The 13,431-nt window shown below is 41.9% G+C and overlaps 1 protein-coding gene across 9 annotated transcripts in view; it reads left to right on the top strand.

Moving 5' to 3' along the window:
* Positions 1–3,090, top strand: part of ZNF182 (zinc finger protein 182) — a 30,899-nt gene extending 27,809 nt beyond the window's left edge. For all 9 annotated transcript variants that reach the window (XM_040468693.1, XM_040468691.1, XM_040468694.1 and 6 more), the window contains one exon: positions 162–3,090. In XM_040468693.1, coding sequence (XP_040324627.1) covers positions 162–1,792 — 1,631 coding nt within the window. In that variant the 3' untranslated portion in view covers positions 1,793–3,090. The remainder of the gene's footprint in view (positions 1–161) is intronic.
* Positions 3,091–13,431: the final 10,341 nt, after the last annotated feature.

The raw sequence follows: 13,431 nt of genomic DNA, 5'->3' as shown, positions 1-13,431 counted from the left end.
ATAAAATGAGATAATTATACCAGCTCTCCCCATGCTTTAATAAAATCACGTTTTTGCACCCAAACAAAAATAGTATTGGCTTTTATATGGTAGGGGATTTTTAAAGAAGTTCCATTACATAATGTTAAGTTACAAAAATGGTTTATTGCACTTCCTTCTAGAAGCCTGTCAAGTTGATGAACAGATTGAGAGACAGCACCAGGATGACCAAGATAGGTATTTGTTGATGCAAATTGGATTCCCTGACAAGACAACAATTATCACCAGGACTGGCCCTGACTATAATGAATTTGGAAATGTACTTCATCTTAGTACAAACTTTGTGGCTTCAATACAAAGATCCCATAAACATGAGTCATTTGGAAATAATATGGTAGATAATTTAGACCTATTTACCAGAAGTTCTGTAGGAAAGAAACATGATAATGGATGTGCAAAATTATTCTTCCACACTGAGTATGAGAAAACAACTCCTGGAGTAAAACCCCATGGATATAAAGAATGTGGGAAGGCCCTGAGGCGAAAGAAAGGTCTTAGTCTACAAGAGAGAATTAAAAATGGAGAGAAACCCTTTGAATGCACTGCATGTAGGAAAACATTCAGCAAGAAGTCACACCTCATTGTACATTGGAGAACTCACACAGGAGAGAAACCCTTTGGATGTACTGAATGTGGAAAAGCCTTTAGCCAAAAATCTCAGCTCATTATACATTTGAGAAGTCATACAGGAGAGCGACCCTTTGAGTGTCCAGAATGTGGAAAAGCCTTCAGAGAAAAGTCAACTGTCATCATACATTACAGGACTCATACAGGAGAGAAGCCTTATGAATGTAACGAATGTGGAAAAGCCTTCACACAGAAGTCAAACCTCATTGTCCATCAGAAAACCCATACAGGAGAGAAAACTTATGAATGCACTAAATGTGGGGAATCTTTCATACAGAAGCTTGATCTAATTATACATCATAGTACTCATACAGGAAAGAAACCACATGAATGTAATGAGTGTAAGAAGACTTTCAGTGATAAGTCAACTCTCATTATACATCAAAGAACTCATACAGGAGAGAAACCTCATAAATGTACCGAATGTGGGAAGTCTTTCAACGAGAAGTCAACCCTCATCGTGCATCAGAGAACTCATACAGGAGAGAAACCCTATGAGTGTGATGTGTGTGGGAAAACCTTCACCCAAAAATCAAACCTTGGTGTACATCAGAGAACCCATTCAGGAGAGAAACCTTTTGAATGTAATGAATGTGAGAAAGCATTCTCTCAGAAATCCTATCTTATGCTACACCAGAGGGGTCACACAGGAGAGAAGCCCTATGAATGCAGTGAATGTGAAAAAGCATTTTCCCAGAAATCATACCTCATTATACATCAAAGAACTCATACAGAAGAAAAACCATATAAATGTAATGAATGTGGCAAAGCCTTCCGAGAAAAGTCCAAGCTCATTATACATCAGAGAATTCATACAGGAGAGAAACCTTACGAATGTCCCGTATGTTGGAAAGCTTTTAGTCAAAAGTCACAGCTCATAATACATCAGCGAACACACACAGGAGAGAAACCCTATGCATGTTCTGAGTGTGGCAAAGCCTTCAGAGAAAAATCCACATTCACTGTACACCAGCGAACTCATACTGGAGAGAAACCCTACAAGTGTACAGAATGTGGGAAAGCCTTTACCCAAAAATCAAACCTTATCGTACATCAGAGAACACATACGGGAAAGAAAGCCCACGGAAAAGGCCACGGCCGGAAGTCAAAGCTCATTGCACATTAGAGAGTATATCAGTGGTGCCTGTTAAATGTTAATGTTCACTGAAGGAAGTTTTTGTCAATTTAGTTAACATTTTAAAAGTATGTTCGGACTTCTGGTTTAAATATGGGGAATAAAGCCAGCCTCTCTTTTTTTCATCTCATTCTTCACCCAGAAACTACCAGGATAAAAAGCAGAAGTATAATCTCTGTATCTAACAAAATGAGGAGATAGCTAAAACCTTGATGGAAGTGCTGCCAGAGGCAGAGGGAAGCAAGCAGTGGTGCAGCAGATTTTAGAGAGAACACTCAAAGCTGCAGATGTGAGACAGCACTGGGAAGGACTCTTAGTTGAGGTTTAGGATATACTCTGAGTGTAAGACCACATACATCCACAAGAATAGCAGAGGGCATGGGCAGGTGGGAGATAGGATGTTTCCTAGACCCACTTGGGGTCTGAGGAGAGACAGAGGCCTCGACAAGGAATCGCTCAGACAAGCCATATTTGTAGAAAGTAGTCTGTACTCCTGAGAGGAGCACTTGGCAGGGGCTGGGGCAAGAGAAGGGAGTGTTCCTTGTGAAGAACCCTTCAGCTGCACCTGTTTACTGACTGGAGAAATCAACTCTAAAAGAAATAGCAAATGGAGAAAAAAAAACCATCCCAATTGTAAGAAAAACTCTTACCTGCCTAGAATGTGGCCCTGGCTTCTTATCAAACAGCACATCCAGGAAAAACTCCTATTCAAACAAAAATGATTCCAAAGTAATGAAAACCACAAATGCAATGGCTTTGAGCCAGCAGTTCCACTTCTAGGAATGTATATACTCATGCATGTACAAAACGATGAACACAACAGATACTCGCTGGTGCACTGTTCGTGAAAACAAGAGGTTGGAAGCTGTCCAGATGACGGGTCTGGATCCTGGAATCTCAGCATGCTTATATAACAAACTCCCAGGTAGACAAAATGAATAAATGTAGAAAGAGAACCTGGGCATCATTTGGGCAGTGATGTGGAAGATCTCCAACATACATCATTAGGCGCAAAAAGCAGGGTGCAGGACAGTGAATATAATATGCTACCATTCGTACATAAAAAGAACAAATGGCAAGTACATAATTGAGCATATATGCATAAACTATCTCTGGGAAGATACATGAGAAGCTGGGAACCCTATTACCTCTGGGAAAGGGAAGGGGAAATGGGTGGCTGGGGGAATGGAGTTGGGAGGGAGACAACTGTTTATGTCCTTTCATAATTTTTGAAAATCGTGCTATGTGGATGTACTACCTTTTCAATAAATAAAACTTTTTAAAATGCATATTTTGTTCCACAGCTGTGATAATGAAGTTATATTCTAAATATAGGATTTCATAACATTTTTTAAAGAAGCTTATTTATTTTGAGAGAGAACCAACGAGGAAGGGGCCGGGGGTAGGCAGAAGATCTGAAGCGGGTTCTGTAATGACAGCAGCAAGCCCTATGCGGGGCTCGAGCTCACAAACCATGAGATCATGACCTGAGCCGAAGTTGGACATTCAACTAGCTGAGCCACCCAAGCACCCCAGAATTTCATAGCATTTAATACATATATGTTCAATGTGGAGTTAAATTTTTTGAGTGAATAATCTGCCAGAAAAACAGATATCTAGCCAGTTCCAAAGGTACACAGGCATTACTTTCCTGAGGGGGTCAAATAAGGTGATTCTTAGGTCAGCTGGGACCACATCATGTAAACCTGAAATAATTGAGACTGAAATCCTAAGCAGGCTCTGTGCTGTTAGCACAGAGCCCAGTGTGGGGCTTGAACTCATAAACCATGAGATCATGACCTGAGCCGAAGTCAGTTGTCGGACATGCAACTTACTGAGCCACTCTGGCACCCCAAGACTGGAATATGTTCTTATTTAGTGTGCACAGAGACATCTGAAAATATTCTCTAACAAAGCCCACCATTGTCTTTCCATATCTTACCACAATGATGTAGATTTCATTTGTGTTTGCGTATTTGTATTATAAGAGATAAAATCATGAGTACACAAGGAAATTGGGTAGCTTGCCCCCTAGGTCAGACTGCTGCTGGTGACATATTGAGAACCATGGTCTGAATGGACACAGCCAAAGACCAGGTAACAGTATGCTCCAGAAGAAGAAGTCCAACTGTGTGACCATATTTGTGGCCCTCATGATTCTGTGGCTTTTCACTGGGGCTATCTCTGGTGGAACTGGGTAACCCAAGCTATGTAAAACTGGGCATGGTCAGTGTTTGGATTTAACAAAACAGGTGAATGAATCAGACCTCTGGGACCATGCCTGTGCTTCCAAGCCTTGTTTTTTCCCCTAAATTATCCTGCAAGAAAATGAAGCAGGGACTGACTTTTTATGAGCTATGTGAGTCAGATATGTCACATTTAGTGCCTTTCCAGGGAGAAAGAGCTTGGAAGAAATGTGGGACTGACTTACTTGCTTCTGTTACAGTCTGCTGAGAGAATGATGCCCAAAGGCACTAAAAAAAGCATTTCATCTTCCCGCTAAATAAAGAATATTCCTGGAGTTTCGGTCATCCTGAAGTGGGGTGTGGATAGGGGTCAGATCTTACTATTCCAGGTTGATTATGAACTCCTGCTTCCTGGGGCACAGATGGCAAACGAATGGGCCATGTGTGTGAGTGGTAGTGAATGGGGGCATGGACCTAGGGGGAAAGGGTGGGGGTGAACAGGATGTGGATAAGTGGGTTGGAATTAGGGGAAAATAGAAGAAGGTAAGGAAGGGCCAGGTGTGAAGGAATGGAGTAATGAGGGGGCAGAGTGGGGGCAAACAGGGAAGAGTAGGAGAGAATTGTATAAATAGCCAGTGGGGTGAGTTACTGGAGAAGAGTAGAATATAAGTCAATATGAGTAATGCTGGGAAGAGTGGGAGTGAGTAGTTTGGGCAGAAAGTGGGTTGAAAATGTGGATAGAGTGGAGTAAGTTGGGATAGAAAACCTAGTGGGAATGATGGTGAACGGGGCAGAGTAAAGAGCAGTCAGAGAGGCGGCAAAATATGGCAGACCATTAGCAAGTGTGAAGAGGAAGAATATGGGTATCAGCAAGGGACAGACCACTGGATCTGTCGTAACAGGGACTTGTGTTGGGCCGTAGGGTTTTGGGGTCTCAGTGATGTGGAATCTGATGGTATTGGTGATAGGGGTTTGGTGAGGACTGAGTGGAGGAGGCAGGAGGTGGTCACAGGTTTCTGCACAAAGAGGCGCTGCCCTGAGGACCCCACGGTGATTACAGGTATACAGGATGGGAACAGCCCATGCTTGGGACACAGTGCTCAACAAATGTCCCTTCCATGTCCTATGTTCTTGTTCTTATTTGTATACATTGGGAGAGGGAGAGGCCCTATCACAAATGTATCCCCGATAGCACCCCCAAATCAGCTCTGCTGCGCCCATAGGCCAGCCCTGAATCCTGTCTCCCATTATTTATGCCAGTTATTTGTCTTCTTGCTTTAGCTAAAATCTCTAAAATGATATACATAATGATGTTTCTTCAACTTGTTTCCTAGGACCCTCAAGACTACCCTGGAATCCCTAAGATCGGTCCTGTGACCCTTGATTGGCCCTATAACCACCCAGATCAGTATTGGGCCCCCAATATTTTAACCAGTTACTTCATATTGTCTTATTTCTTTAGTAAATAAGACAAACTGTCCACAGCTGTGAATTATGATCTTTTCTCACCTCATCCTTTGGGAATTGTTAATATGAGACATTCCCTTGATACAGTGATGGACTCCAATATATACTACCAGGCAAGCTATCCCAGGGGTCTTAGAATAGAAGGGCTCACAGACCAAAATAAAATGCTCAAGGCATGTGGCTTATTGTCAGTTTAAAAACACTAAGATATATGTATTTAAAAACCCACCAAGAAGCAAAGGGGAAGAGATGGGTAAGTTTAGAATAGGATACAAACAGGGTGAAGGACCACATTTCCTGAATCCTTTGTTATGTAATGTTCATACACCTTATCTTTGCTCTCCCTTTGTGTTTCCCTATCTCTTGCATCAGCCTCCTGGATTATGAGGACCAGAGTTTGAAGTTGAAACAAGGGGCCTGGTCAGACTGAAAATGCTTAGGGGCATTAACATACCCTGTTTGCCTCCACTGTAACTCACCAATAGCTTCCTGCACAGTCCCGGGTTTTATCTGTGATCCATGGAACAATACTGAGCGTCACCAACTAGTGGTGAATTTAAGTAAAACTTAGCTGTTGGCTCAGGTGTTACGATACCTTATGACCTAGTCTTTGCATTCCTTACTATCTTTAACACTTGTTTGTTCCATCATATATTCCATTCTATTTATCTTTAGTGTATCCTATCACCTACTAACTTACTTGCCAACTGTATTTAACACATCTTATGAATTCTGCCTGTGCTTCAAAAGCAGCTTGCTTACTCATTCTTTATACTTCACACCTTATGAGTTTTGGTATATCTCAAGCTTCTAGCTTCCTATCTATGCTTAACACTGAGGAGTTTCCTCCATCATACTTGTTTTCATGTCCTCTAGAGGACAAGCAATAAGCGAAAATCAAAGGGAATTCTTTGAAAAGATTAATAAAAGTGAGAAACCCTAGACTGATCAAGAAAAAAATGGGAAAACACAAATTTTCAAATTAGGAATGATATAGTGGACTTCACTACAGATTTTATAAACATTAAAAAAATTAGGAAATTATGAAAAAACTTTATGCCAATGAAGATCATTTAGTCAATGTAATTCATGGAGAAAATCATGTAATCTCTATAGATGCAGAAAAGGGGATCTCATACGATTCAATACCCATCCATATGTAAATTCTTAGCAAACTAGCATAGGACGGATTTGCTTAGTCTGATAAAGGGTGTATTAAGAAAACAAAAACTTGGGGCGCCTGGGTGGCGCAGTCGGTTAAGCGTCCGACTTCAGCCAGGTCACGATCTCGCGGTCCGGGAGTTCGAGCCCCGCGTCAGGCTCTGGGCTGATGGCTCAGAGCCTGGAGCCTGTTTCCGATTCTGTGTCTCCCTCTCTCTCTGACCCTCCCCCGTTCATGCTCTGTCTCTCTCTGTCCCAAAAATAAATAAACGTTGAAAAAAAATTAAAAAAAAAAGAAAACAAAAACTTAATGGTGACAGTAAAAAATTTTTCCCCTGAGATTAGGAATGAGACTAGGGGGCTTCTTGTGCCCACTTCTATTCAACACTATACTGTACTGGAGGCCTTCATGAAATACAGCAAGACAGGAGAGGAGTCATGAAAGGAATAAAGCTCTCAATTTTTACAGATGACACACACACAGAAAAACCCAAAAGCATCTAGAAATAGACTTAAGTGAATTTTGCAAGGCTGCTAAATATAAGCTCAAACACAGAAACTGTTTTTCTTTGTACTGCCATCAACTAGAAAACACCATGGCTTCAATTTTGGGGAACAGAAGACTAACAGATGGGGCCATGTAATGGAGATCCTTGAAAGGAGTTTACATGTAGGTGGGGTGGAATCTGATTGTAAAACAGGGAGAAAACAGCTTGGGGCTTCTCACAAGGGTGAGAGAAGGAAGAAGAAACAAAGGTCACAAAGTGAAGGACAGATATTTAGGTGCTGGAATGCATAAGAAAAGGGACAGGTGATAACTGGAGGGTTAGAAAATGAAAAGGCCAGGGAAAGGGAGTATGACCTAGAAGGGCTTGATCCAGCTGAAAGAGGCAGCTACAAGATTCTGAGGACAAAGAAGGCAGGCATGGTTCTTAAAGCTAAGTAAAGAATCGGGGGGTGGGGGCGGGATGGATGTGGAAAGGTCATTTAATCTGTGAGGGGTTCACACCCACGTCCTACAATCATTGGAGGCCTACCTCCTCTCCTTTAAGGAAGACCAAAGGTATGTTGATGGCATGTCGAAGAAACATCCCTCACCAGCTGGAACCTTCCATGCACCATCCCTAGTCTTCCTAGTTCTCACTCACCTATGCAACTTTAGGTTTTTCTGCCATCCAAGGCTCTTCTTTCTCAAATGTGAAGATCAGGTCTGGTTTGGTAACTTGATCAATTGTAAGAGGACATGATTCAGAATTTACGGCACCTGCTTGGACTTGGGGGCCTCTGAATACTGAGAAAGGGGTAGCTTCATGGACTACATAACAAAGCTGCCCAATTATATATATCCTGGTGAAGTCTAGCCATTTCTCTTGGGAGGTGAGAGAACAAGCACCTCCAGCGTCCAAAAGGGATCAGGACCTTTTCACCCCTGAACATTTTCAGCACTTTACAGGCAAGAAGGTCCCATATATCTTTTCATCACCTAGGGATGATTTTGGTTTGCTAACTGGCCCCTGTACACAGAGGGCAAGGAGAGACCAAAGAAAGAGGCAGACTATTTCTGATTGGTAGGTGGTAAGTTCAATAAGCAAGGGAAATTACCTATGAGGCTTGTCTTGGGTGACTGCAAGATGAGTAGATCTCCACACCTGCCAGCCAGGATCTTAAGTTTACAGAGGCCTTAACTAGGTTCAGTCACATATACCAGCCATATATTGACACACTACTCTGAATTCTGCATCCTTGAAAATGGCTCCCACTGTGAGAATGGTGGACAGAGTGTACATTCCAAGGACAGGAGAGGTGAGGAGCCTCTCATTGCCTGGGTCCAGCTCACGAATCAACTGGAAGTCATATCCTCTTGATGACCTCCTCCAACATTCCAGCCCTTGTGACTGGCTCTTATAATCTTACACATGCCCCTCTTCTGAAATGGGCCCTGATCAGTCAGCAAGACGTATCACTAGCATGGAAGAAGCTCCTTTGGAGGCTATCTGGCTGCATTGTAGGCAGACACCCACAGCAACAGTATGGGCACATGCAAAAGGAAACCCAGATTAAGATAATTCCTCAAGTTTTTTCCACCAAGAACCCCATGACCCAAGCCACTGAGTTATTAATTCCTATAGGCTTGGGGATGGGTCACTCAAGACATTCACTTGTACACTCATGTGATTTAATAAGGGTGGTACATTAGCAGACTCATCAGGTATGAACACACAACACTGGATAATGGCATAGGTGCCTCTTTGCAAAGCAGTAATAATGTCCAAGGCAATCTTTGTCTGGAGGACAGTTTTTTCATTAGAGACATTGCAGTATTAAATAAAATGAAGACTTTGCTATCATTTTGTTGGGTGAATTTAGTAAGGTTTCTATACATGCTATAACACCCTCCAGGCCAATGGAGGGGACAAGGATGGTGGCCAGATGATCATACTAGTGGAAAACAGAATGTGCCCACCTGGCCTTGAGGAAAGGTAGATTGGAAATTTTAGGAACTTGACCATCCTGGTGAAATGTCCCATTGCAAATTCCAGTAGGTAATGCCTTTCCTAGGTGTGTTCTGAGCAGCATAGCATGCTGATCCATGGTGAAAGTTAGGGCAATGGCTGTCTCCTATGACTTCCATACCTTATTAGTGTTGGGTGCCTCAGAAATTGTCCCCTGACTGGCATAGGGGGCAACAGGCCCTACTGGTTGATCATTAATTTTTTAAAGGCTACAACAGTACTTTAGTTCACCTGGCCAATGTGGTTTTACCTGTTAGTAATTTATTTCACTTAAAATTTTTTAATTTCAAGTAGGTTTCATGCCCAATGTGGGGCTTGAACTCATGACCCCAAGATCAAGAGTTGCATGTTCCACCAACTGAGACAGCCAGGCACACCCCTACTTGTTAGTAATTTAATCTGCTGCTTTAATATTCCATTCTTCCTTTCTATCAGTCCTGCTGCTTGTGGGTTACAGGGGAGATGGAACCTCTGTTGAATGCCACATTCTTTTGCCCAATCTTGCACATTATGACCTTTGGACTGTGACCCCCATAACTGTCTAGTCAATGAGGGTATCTGTACTTATGCAGCTTTTCTAATCCCCTAATGGTGGCAGCCTGGTTTGCACAGTGATGGGAGAAATCTTAGGCCAGATGCAGTGTCCATACAAACAAAGGCATATTTAGAACCTTCACTCAGAGGAAGGGAGACCAATATAATCAATTTGCTAATCTCTCACCAGTTGAAAACTCCCATGGATGTTCTCAGACTTTTATCAGCAGCTGCCTTGGGCACTGTTTAGAACATACAGGGACATGCTGCTATTGCATTGACCAAGTCACTGCATTTCAAGGGCAATATGCCACCCCACATGGGTGCTATGGTGGCCACTCTTGCTATGCACCTAATCTGTTATATCTATTGAAGAGTCTGTTGTTAGAGCTTGTACTCAAGCTGGGGCATCAGCTGCCTGAATGCCAGGGGGTGTCAGTGCCTTAAGACCTAGGATGTAGAAGACTGAAAAGACTGTCTCAGGTTCTCAAAGGTGAATCTAAATGCCTTTCCACCTATCCTGACCCCAAGAGGGTTATTCATGATCATCCACTACTTGGCTTCCCATTGTCCAAGTCATAGGGTTAACCCCTTTAGAACAGCCCAACTGTCAGTGCCAAGGGTTAACAGCTGGGGCTCATGAGCAATCACCAAACTACTCTGAGTTCAGCCTTATGGCTTCTGTGGCTTGGTCCTGTTTTTAGGCATCTGTATACCAGGCATCGACAGGAATTACCCACACTCCCACTCTACAGGCTGCAGAGTTGCCACAGGAGTAGGGGCATGGGCATTTGGAGGATCTACATACTCTAAAGGGCCTAGTAGCACCTGCATTTCTAGAACCATGGGCTGAGAGACGGGATACTCTTCTGTCACAAATAGGCATGTGACTTAGTCAAAGTGGGGGTTTGAACCATGGCGGAGGTGGGTAGATGGAGCATACTCTCAACCTACCCTTCGATAGGGAGGCAAGTTCTTACCATGATATGTTTTTCTTCATGAGAGGCTCTACCTGAAGGAGTGCTGTGTATACCTTTAGAAGCTGTCACTCTATGGGGGTATGTTGGGCTTCTGCCCCCTTCCAGAGCTGGGACCAAAATCCTATGGGTTCTCTCTCCTGTTGCTTCTGCCACAGTACCCAATCTATATCTCCTGGAGTCACATCTAACTCAATGGGTAGCCCTACAGGCTTGGGAGATTCCCATAGCTTTAATCTGCTTCATTAGTATTTTTGTCTTCTCAAAGGGGTCTTGCTGTTTTGATCCTCAGTCCCACACCTGCCCTTTCTTTACCAGGCAGTATAAGGGATGGAGGAAGGCACTGTGCCAAGTGGAGAACAAAAGTCCTCCCCAAACCCAAAATTCCTACAAAGGCTTGCATTTCTTTCATGTTCTTAGGGGTTGGATAGGCTTATATTTTATCAATCATAAGACACTGTCACAAGTTCATTGTCTGAGACAATGAGCATCTTACCCAAACAACTTCCAAAAACTACCGTTGTGCCTGGGACTTGAATTATCTGTGGGTTCAATGACTCATCCTCTTACAGATGTTCCAGAAAAGTCAGTAGAGTGTCCTACAGCAGAAGAAAATCTTCACATGTTAACATTATATCATCAATGTAATGGGCTCATTTTACCCAATGTGGGGAAAGAGAACAGGGACAGGTCTCCGGCTACCCTCCCATGACACACTGTGGGGCTGTGCAAGTAGCCTTAGGGAAGCACTTGAAAGGTCCATTGTTGTTCCTCCCACGTGAAGGCAAGTTCTTAGTTACCAGAAACCAGTACCTGTTAGAGTCTTTTCCGCGAATTTCCTTGAAGGTGAAACACTTTTGTAGGAACACTTTTGCAGTAACACTTTTGAAAAAGCAGTACAGAAAAAGAATAACTGTCTGTAGATGACAAAAGACTTAAAAATGGTCATGATTAAAGATCTGATGAGAGTTCATTAAAATCCAATTGACAAGGAAAGTTTTTCCTTTTTTTCTTTCTTTTTTTGAGAGAACAACTCTAAATTATATTTTATTTATACAAAAAGGGCATATGTAGCAAAAGACACACCAAGAAAAGTGTTGCTGTGGCCCAGGAGAAAAGGCAGGGAGTGACAGGCTTTCTGAGGCTCTGTTGGGAGAGAAGGAGTCTGAGAAAAGTGGTAAGAAAGATCTGGGGGAAAGTTTGCTATTTCTGTGACATCCTTTAAAAAATAACTAGAATGAACATAGGGAAGGGAAACAAAAATAATATAAAAACAGGGAGGGGGACAAAACAGAAGAGAATCATAAATATGGACAACAAACTGAGGGTTGCTGGAGGGGTTGTGGGAGGGGGGATGGACTAAGTGGGTAAGGGGCATTAAGGAATCTACTGAAATCGTTGTTTCACTATATGCTAATTTGGATGTAAATTTTAAAAAATAAAAAATAAAATAAAACAAAAAAAAAATAACTAGAATTATGATTGATAACATTATACCAGGGCATATCAGAGTTTTAGAAATTTCATACAATTTCTGGAGCACTTATATAACATACATAAATATAACCTAATGAAAGTTCAGCATCACTTCTTATTTGACAATGCTTCCCTTGTAATTTAACATATCAAATAAGCCTAATTAGTTTAATATCTTCCTTTTATAAGGAGAGAACACATCTTTTGAGATGTTCCAGGGATCGTCTAGAAAATCCCAAAGTTAGTTTGAAGTAAAAAAAAACTTCAGAATTTGATTTTTGTGACATTTGTCAAAAATATCAAAAGAATTTTTAATTTTTTTCAATGTTTATTTATTTCTGAGAGAGAGAGAGAGAGAGAGAGAGAGAGAGCACGAGTGGGGGAGGGGCAGAGAGAGAGGGAGACAGAATCTGAAGCAGGGTCCAGGCTCTGAGCTGTCAGCACAGAGCCCAATGTGGGCTTGAACTCACAAACCATGAGATCATGACCTGAGCCTAAGTCAGACACTTAACCAACTGAGCCACCCAGGCGCCCCTAAAAATATCAAAATAATTTAAAACACTTGATTAAACAGAATCATAGATCACTGTGAAACAATACTTAGTTGTCCATTTAATCAGTAACAAAGACTTCAAAAGCAAATACAGAAAGTTACATCGTTACAAAACCTTAGCTGTTTCAATAGAGAATACTGTTTTCTTAAGTAATCAAAGACATAAAGACAACATTGAACACAGGAAATTATTTTAATAAAACATAGAATCTTTGTTTTCGAGGCAGATTACTTAAAAGGTAAGAAAAACCTTTCACGACTTCATTAAGAACAGATCAATAGTACAAGAAAACTTTGTTCTTTTAGCAGATGAAAGAAAATTAAGTTTTAGTTTTACATGAGCACACTATTGATATTAAAGCTTATCAGATGGAACAAGTTAAGGTTACCCACTTACCTGGCTAAAACTTTTCATTAACATTTGTGGGGACTTATGATTTGTATTTGCCCTTAGCAAGTAACCTTCTGGAAACTGTGGGATGGATTTGGGGCAAGGTAGCTTCTGTAGTAGTATTTTTCAAAGCCTATTTCTCCTTTTTTCTCTTCAGTCTCAGGCAATCGTGGGCAGTATTTTAGTTATCTCCTGGGGTGTTTACTTTTCAAAGACAGGATGAGATTTACAATCTTAAGGGACAGAGAAAGAATGCAAAATTTTTTCCTAGGGGGTTTGGGATATATTTCTCTATTATCAGAAGTCGGTGGGGGGTGGGGGGAAGGTGGGGCGGGGTACCTGGGTGGTTTAGTTGGTTAAGCATCCAACTTC

The sequence above is a fragment of the Herpailurus yagouaroundi genome, unplaced genomic scaffold (genome assembly GCF_014898765.1).
Source record: "Herpailurus yagouaroundi ecotype Mexico unplaced genomic scaffold, PumYag 67793, whole genome shotgun sequence".
Taxonomy (NCBI): Eukaryota; Metazoa; Chordata; class Mammalia; order Carnivora; family Felidae; genus Herpailurus; species Herpailurus yagouaroundi.
This window is presented reverse-complemented; position numbering and strand designations above follow the sequence as displayed.